Below are 8,817 nucleotides of genomic sequence, written 5' to 3'. Positions count from 1 at the left end.
TTTGGGGGAAAACTAGCATTATAGTGAGAAAAAATAAAAAATTATTTACACATCCAAATTTAACGAAAAGTCATCAAACACCTGTGGGGTGTTAATGCTCACTCTACCCCTTGTTACATTCCTTGAGGGGTGTAGTCTCCAAAATAGTATGCCATGTGGGTTTTTTTTTTTTGCTGTCCTGGCACCATAAGGGCTTCCTAAATGGGACATGCCCTCCAAAAACCATATCAGAAAAACTCACTCTCCAAAATCCCACTGTCGCTCCTTCCCCTCTGAGCCCTCTACTGCGCCCGCCGAACACTTGAGATATTTCCTTACTCGAGAGAAATTGGGTTACACATTTTAGGAAGATTTCTCTCCTTTTACCCCTTGTAAAAATTCAAAAACTGGGTCTACAAGAACATGCCAGTGTAAAAAATTTAGATTTTGAATTTTCTCCTTCAATTTGCTGCTATTCCTGTGAAACACCCAAAGGGTTAACAAACCATTTGAATGTCATTTTGAATGCTTTGAGGGGTGCAGTTTTCATAATGGGGTCATTTGTGGGCTATTTCTAATAAGAAGGCCCTTCAAATCCACTTCAAAACAGAACTGGTCCCTGAAAAGTTTCGATTTAGAAAATTTTGTGAAAAATTGGAAAATTTCTGCTATACTTTGAAGCCTCTGATGTCTTCCAAAAGTAAAAACATGTCAACTTCATGATGCAAATATAAAGTGGACATATTGTATATGTGAATCAATATATAATTTATTTGGAATATTCATTTTCCTTATCAGCATAGAGCTTCAAATTAAAAAAAATGCTAAATTTTAAAATTTTCATCAAATTTTGGAATTTTTGACCAAGAAATGATGAAGTATCAACAAAATGTTACCACTAACATAAAGTAGAATATGTCACGAAAAAACAATCTCGGAATGAGAATGAAAGGTAAAAGCATCAGAGTTATTAATGCTTAAAGTAAAAGTGGTCAGATGTCCAAAAAATGGCCGGGTCCTACAGTGAAAATTGGCTGGGTCCTTAAGGGGTTAAAAAGCCCCTGCACTAAACACCAAATTTCACTCTGTCACAGACTAGTAGGAATGGGCTGCTGGGTATTATACCGTCTACAGACTAGTATAACCAGCAGATGATTTGTTGTGGAACAAAGACACAGAATTGTGCTGAAAAATTCTTCCTGCCTCCTCTGCTAAGGTTTATGAAGTTGAGGCAGCTTGTTGTAATGTATGAGACAACACACAGCTCTCTGCCCCTCTCTGTAATACTCTGCTGAGGAAAGTGACTGGGAGGTTAATGCTGCAGCTGCAGTAAAAATCCTTTTCAGGCTAAGTTTCCACTTGTTTTTTTTTTCTGGCAGTTTTTGAGCCAAAGTCAGAAGTGGATCCATAAGGGAGGAGAAGTGTAAGTCCTTCCTTTATATGTCCTATTCCTTTTGAATCCACTTCTGGCTTTTGCTTAAAAACTGCCAGAAAAAGAAAAACAAGTGGAAACTTAACCTCAGTGAAAAAAACACTGCTCTCCGTCCACGAGAACGCTGATGTGACTAGGAGGTGAAACGCTGCTGGACTGCGCTTTTCTCTGCTGTAACACACAGCGATGTCCGTCCTATCTCTCTGCAGTGTAATGAATGATCTGACGAGTCGCAATATGGCTGCCGAATATATAGGGCTGTGACATCACAGGGGTGACTGGCTGCTGATAGGCTGCATCCTGCATGTGATTCTGGGTAATCCCGCCTACTTCCCTTCCCGCCTTCCCAGCGTTCCTTGCCCTATGTACTGACATGTGGATCCACCATTTTAGATGCCCTGGAGCCTGGACTGCAGGAAATGGAGTTTAATGAAGCGATTCACGAGAAAGAATTGCGACGATATTCGCATTTGTTGTGAAACGAATATTTCCTGAAATTCGTAATGAATCTGGGTTTGTCATCTTTGATTCGCTCATCTCTAGTAATAAAGTGTAAACAATAAAAAAAATATATAAAGGAAACTCGCCTTAAGAACGTGTGTGTGGACTGAGCCGTGTGATTGGTTCACAATCCGTCGTCTCCGGTATAAAAAGTCATCAATATCTCTATAGAACAAATAGATAAATGTTACAATTATATCCGAAAAAATTAAGAAGAAACAACAAAGGGGAAACTTTCTCAGAAATACTAAAAACTTTCTGCTTTTGAAGGGGTTAATAACATTGTTATTTATTTTCTATTTAGTCTCCGCCCCTGATAGTAAGGGTGGGCGGGGTTAGGGTAAATTTTATCGTGTCAAAATATTCTCAGATCTCTGATCCTGCAGATTCTCAGCTGTTTATGCCTCTTATTCTGCCATCACTTGTATTACCATCTATTACTTGGTTTATCTCACGCAAAAGTAGAGTTAAACAAGTTCAGGCCACGCCCCTTACATGCTGAGCCACACCCCCTTAATGAACAAGGCACAAAATGTCTAAAACACATAAATGTTGTATAATAAGTCGAGTCCCGTTCACAACAAACCATAGAAAAGGTCTATAGTGACCGACAAATGTGACAGCCGTGCGCCCATCTCATATCCCACCACGTGTGCCCACCTCATATCCAACCACATGTGCCCACCTCATATCCCACCACGTGTGCCCACCTAATATCCCACCACGTGCACCCACCTCATATCCCACCACGTGTGCCCACCTCATATCCAACCACGTGTGCCCACCTCATATCCCACCACGTGTGCCCACCTAATATCCCACCACGTGCACCCACCTCATATCCCACCACGTGTGCCCACCTCATATCCAACCACGTGTGCCCACCTCATATCCCACCACGTGTGCCCACCTAATATCCCACCACGTGCACCCACCTCATATCCCACCACGTGTGCCCACCTCATATCCAACCACGTGTGCCCACCTCATATCCCACCACGTGTGCCCACCTCATATCCAACCACGTGTGCCCACCTCATATCCCACCACGTGTGCCCACCTAATATCCCACCACCTGCACCCACCTCATATCCCACCACGTGTGCCCACCTAATATCCCACCACGTGCACCCACCTCATATCCCACCACGTGTGCCCACCTAATATCCCACCACGTGCACCCACCTCATATCCCACCACGTGCACCCACCTAATATCCCACCACGTGTGCCCACCTAATATCCCACCACGCGTGCCCACCTCATATCCCACCATGTGTGCCCACCTAATATCCCACCACGTGCACCCACCTCATATCCCACCACGTGTGCCCACCTAATATCCCACCACGTGTGCCCACCTAATATCCCACCACGTGCGCCCACCTCATATCCAACCACCTGTGCCCACCTCATATCCTACCACGTGCACCCACCTCATATCCCACCACGTGTGCCCACCTAATATCCCACCACGTGTTCCCACCTCATATCCCACCACGTGCACCCACCTAATATCCCACCACGTGTGCCCACCTAATATCCCACCACGTGTGCCCACCTCATATCCCACCACGTGTGCCCACCTAATATCCCACTACGTGCACCCACCTCATATCACACCACGTGCGCCCACCTCATATCCCACCACGTGTGCCCACCTCATATCCCACCACGTGTGCCCACCTAATATCCCACCACGTGCGCTCACCTCATATCCCACCATGTGTACCCACCTCATATCCAACCACGTGCGCCCATCTCATATCCAACCACGTGCGTCCATCTCATATCCAACCACCTGCGTCCATCTCATATCCAACCACCTGCGTCCACCTCATATCCCACCATGTGCGCCGACCTAATATCCCACCACGTGCGCACACCTCATATCCCACCACGTGTGCCCACCTCATTTCCCACCTTGTGTGCCTACCTCATATCCCACCACGTGTGCCCACTTCAAATGCCACCTTGTGTGCCCACCTCATATCCCACAATGTTTGCCCACCTCGTGTGCCCACCTTATATCCCACCACGTGTGCCCACTTTATATCCCACCTTGTTTACCCATATTATATCCTACCTCGTTTGCCCACCTCATATCCCACCACGTGTGCCCACCTCATATCACACCTTGTGTGCCCACCTCATATCCCACCACGTGTGCCCACCTCATATCACACCTCATGTGGCCACCTCATATCCCACTTCATGTGCCCAACTCATATACCACCTCGTGTGCCCACCTCATATCCAACCATGTGTGCCCATCTCATATCCAACCTCATATGCCCACTTCATATGCCCACCTTATGTGCCCACCTTATATCCCAACACGTGTGCCCTTTTCATATCCCACCTCATGTGCCCACCTCAAATCCCACCAAATGTGCCCACCTTATATCTCACCTTGTGTGCCCACCTAATATCCAACCTTGTGTGCCCACCTTATATTCCACCTCATGTGCGCACTTCATATGCCACCTTGTGTGCCCACTTCATATCCCACCACGTTTGCCCACCTCATAACCCACCTTGTGTGCCCACCTTATATCCCACCACGTGTGCCCACTTTATATCCCACCTTGTTTGCCCACCTTATATCCTACATCGTGTGCCCACCTCATATCCCACCATGTGGGCCCACCTCATATCCCACCTTGTGTGCCCACCTCATATCACACCTTGTGTGCCCACCTCATATCCCACCTCGTGTGCCCAACTCATATCCCACTTCGTGTGCCCACCTCATATCCAACCATGTGTGCCCATCTCATATCCAACTTCATATGCCCAACTCATATCCCAACTTGTGTGCCCACCTTATATCCCAACACGTGTGCCCTTTTCATATTCCACCTCCTGTGCCCACCTCAGATCCCACCACGTGTGCCCACCTTATATCCCACCTCATGTGCCCACCTTATATCCCACCTCGTGTGCCTACATTACATCCCACCTTGTGTGCTCACCTCATATCCCACCTTGTGTGCCCACCTCATATCCCACCTTGTGTGCCCACCTCATATCCCACCATGTGTGCCCACCTTATATGCCACCTTGTGTGTCCACTTCATATCCCACCTTGTTTGCTCACCTTATATCCCACCTTGTTTGCCCTCCTTATATCCTACCTCGTGTGCCCACCTCATATCCCACCACGTGTGCCCACCTCATGTGCCCACCTCATATTAAACCCCATATGCCCACCTCATATCCCACCTTGTGTGCTCTCCTTATATCCCAACACGTGTGCCCTTTTCATATCCCACCTCATGTGCCCACCTCAGATCCCACCACATGTGCCCACCTTATATCCCACCTTGTGTGCCCACCTCATATCCCACCTCATGTGCCCACCTCAGATCCCACCACATGTGCCCACCTTATATCCCACCTTGTGTGCCCACCTCATATCCCACCATGTGTGCCCACCTTATATTCCACTTCATATCCCTCCTCGTGTGCCCACCTCATATCTCACCACGTGTGCCCACCTCATGTCCCACCTTGTTTGCCCACCTTATTTCCCACCTTGTGTGATCACCTCATATCCCACCACGTGTGCCCACCTCATATTCCACCTCCAGATGGTTCTTTGTCTGTATAATACACGGAGGAGAATATATTAATTGTCTTTAGTTCCGTTGCTTAGATAATTCTTCTGAATTCTTTAGTTCTAAAATTTTTCTCAGGATCCGGATTTGCTTCAGCCATTTTTATTGATCTTATGGATGAGATCCAAAACGTGATTATCACCTAAGAAATTTACAGTATAATAAACAATAAAAGCTTCAAAATTATAAAATGATATACTGTATATAAATGTGTAATGTGATGGAAATCCTTTTATACATCTTTCTCTCCTTGTTCTGTGTTTGAATGGTGAGGTAGAAGCTCCTCCATGACCTCCTCCTTCGTCTCCTCCTCTTCATTCTTCTTCTTCTCCTCCTCCTCCTCCATCTACTCTTTCTCCTCTTCCTCCTCCTTTGTCTCCTCCTCTTCCTTCTCCTTCTCCTCCTCCTCCATTTACTCTATCTCCTCTTCCTCCTCCTCATTTGTCTCCGCCTCTTCCTTCTTCTTCTTCTTCTCCTCCTCCTCCATCTTCTCCTCCTCTTTCTTCTCCTTCTTCTCCTCTTCCTCCATCTCCTCTTCCTTCTCCTCTTCCTTATTCATCTCCTCCTCTTGCTTCTCCTATTCATCCTCCTTCCCCTCCATCTCCTCCTCCTCCTTCTCCTCCTTATCCTTCTCCTCCCACTCCATCTTCTCTTTCTTCTCCTATTCCTCCTTCTCCTCCTCCTCCATCTCCTCTTCCTTCTTCTCCTCCTACTTCTTCTTCCCTCTTTCCTCTTCCCTTCTACTTCCCATCCTTCTCCATCTACTCTTCCTTCTCTTCCTCCTTCAATTCTCCTTACAAAGGATTATGGTCTGACATTTGACTATACCATGTGACCTCGGAAGGTCCTTAAGCATAACCTAAAGAAGTAACATTAATCATGTGACCTAAGGTCCTGCGACACTATATAGACAATTAAATATATAATTACTTATGCATGTAAACATCATAAGATTAAAGAAGGAAGAAGTGACTAGGGGTTATCCCATCCGGAGGATGTTACTGGAATGAAGTAACTCTGACTTTGGGGACCACCATACAAGGTGCGGTATACCATACGGTACCGGGACACCACAGTTCTGCTTTGTCTGTGTTTACACTGAGTTAGTCTTGCTAGTGTTATCCATGCTCTGTATTTTATAATTCCTGTTTGGTGTCCTTGAGTCTATTAAGACTCTTCCAGTTCAATCTTGTTTTTTGAGAAATATCCTTTCTAGTATCTTGACCAGTGTTCGTCTACGTTGTAGAGTTTGGTGTTCTTGTATCTGTTTTTATGAAGTTCTGTGTTTTATATTTCTATTTCCTACTGGGTCAGCATCCTGATCACACGGTGGAGTGTGCCCGCTGGCCAGTAGTCTATTTGGCTTTATTATTAATGGCTACTCCTTTTGTGGCAGTTTGATTATTCTGTGTCCCAGTGTGAACAGTGTCCTATGTTTCCTTATCAGTTTACCTGTTTACATTCTGCCCTGTTAGTATTTGTATCCCGTCTGGTATATCTGGTAGTTTTCCGTTTCAGTTCTGGTCTGTGACCAACTATATTTATTATTTGTTTATATGCCACTGCATTTTAGCACAAGCAGGGACCGGCTCCAAGTTGTCGATTTACCACTTAGGGTGTATGGGCAAGTAGGCAGGAAGAGTGTTTTTAGGGTCAGCTTAGGGCTCACTTTCCCTGTCTCCCCCTGTCGGTCATGACGCTCCCCCTCTCCTTCCCCCCCCCCATAATTGGATTCTTACACTTGTCTCTATCTTTCACACCATATGTCTGCAGATCATCTCACATAGTGTTGGGACTTTGGCTGCCGGTTGCTAACCGCATATTACTCCAGTGACTGAGCCGCGAGCACTGCACCGGACAGTTTACCGGCCTGAGAATGATGGAGATATTTATACCGGAGACACCGGAGACATAAATCCACACGTGCTGTTGGTGCCGACACAACATGTGCAGATATTGTAATAGTGGGACATATTTATGGCGATGGAATGTACGAGCGACACGTACAGCAACAGGCCGGATCGTATATCCTGAGCCGCCATAAAGCTGGTGAATAATGGAGGATCCTTATTAATTTACTATTGGTTGTTTTTGTCGCTTTTATAGGTGATAAATTATGTGAACTTTGCTGTTCTTTTCTATGACTAGTAATATATGGCGCCTGTCCCATAATTTATTCATATGGCAGAGGGAACACGTGGTTTCTGCTCATAGTAAAATGTAGACTATGTAGTAGAGGAATAGGATTTAATGTAAAAATTTTTTGAAAGAGCTTCATCTCTACAGGAGCAAGTGCAAAAACCTTACGTGAAAAAAGGCGGGCGTCACTAGACTGAGAGGTGAAATGACATCACAGACCAGACTGAGAGGTGAGATGGCGTCACAGACCAGACTGAGAGGTGAGATGGCGTCACAGACAAGACCTAGGGGTGAGATAGCATCACAGACTAGACTGAGAGGTGAGATGGTGTCACAGACTAGACTGAGAGGTGAGATGGTGTCACAGACTAGACTGAGAGGTGAGATGGTGTCACAGACTAGACTGAGAGGTGAGATGGCGTCACAGACCAGACTGAGAGGTGAGATGGTGTCACAGACTAGACTGAGAGGTAAGATGGCATCACAGACTAGACTGAGAGGTGAGATGGCGTCACAGACCAGACTGAGAGGTGAGATGGTGTCACAGACCAGACTGAGAGGTATGATGGTGTCACAGACTAGACTGAGAGGTGTGATGGTGTCACAGACTAGACCTAGGGGTGAGATGGTGTCACAGACTAGACTGAGAGGTAAGATGATGTCACAGACTAGACTGAGAGGTAAGATGGCGTCACAGACTGTTACGCCTAGCGCTCCGGGTCCCCGCTCCTCCCCGGAGCGCTTACGGCGTCTCTCTCTCCGCAGCGCCCCGGTCGGTCCCGCTGACCGGGAGCGCTGCACTGTCATGGCCGTCGGGGATGCGATTCGCACAGCGGGACGCGCCCGCTCGCGAATCGCATCCCAGGTCACTTACCCGTCCCGGTCCCCTGCTGTCATGTGCTGGCGCGCGCGGCTCCGCTCTCTAGGGCGCGCGCGCGCCAGCTCCCTGAGACTTAAAGGGCCAATGCACCAATGATTGGTGCCTGGCCCAATTAGCTTAATTGGCTTCCACCTGCTCCCAGACTATATCTGATCACTGCCCATGCACTCCCCTGCCGGATCTTGTTGCCTTAGAGCCTAGTGAAAGCGTTACTGTGTTTGTCCATACTGTGTACTTGACCTCCTGCTATTGCCTTATTGACTACGA

The 8,817-nt window shown here is 46.9% G+C and overlaps 1 protein-coding gene across 1 annotated transcript; it reads left to right on the top strand.

Annotated features, from left to right (window-relative positions):
• Positions 1 to 3,760: 3,760 nt before the first annotated feature.
• On the top strand, positions 3,761 to 5,524 carry LOC130292034 (zonadhesin-like). Its single transcript, XM_056541466.1, has one exon. The coding sequence runs from the start codon at positions 3,761 to 3,763 to the stop codon at positions 5,522 to 5,524; it is 1,764 nt and encodes a 587-aa protein (XP_056397441.1).
• The last annotated feature ends 3,293 nt before the right edge of the window (positions 5,525 to 8,817 follow it).

The sequence above is a fragment of the Hyla sarda genome, chromosome 9, assembly GCF_029499605.1.
Source record: "Hyla sarda isolate aHylSar1 chromosome 9, aHylSar1.hap1, whole genome shotgun sequence".
Lineage (NCBI taxonomy): Eukaryota > Metazoa > Chordata > Amphibia > Anura > Hylidae > Hyla > Hyla sarda.
Note: the sequence above shows the minus strand (reverse complement) of the source record. Positions and strands in the feature narration are given on the sequence as shown.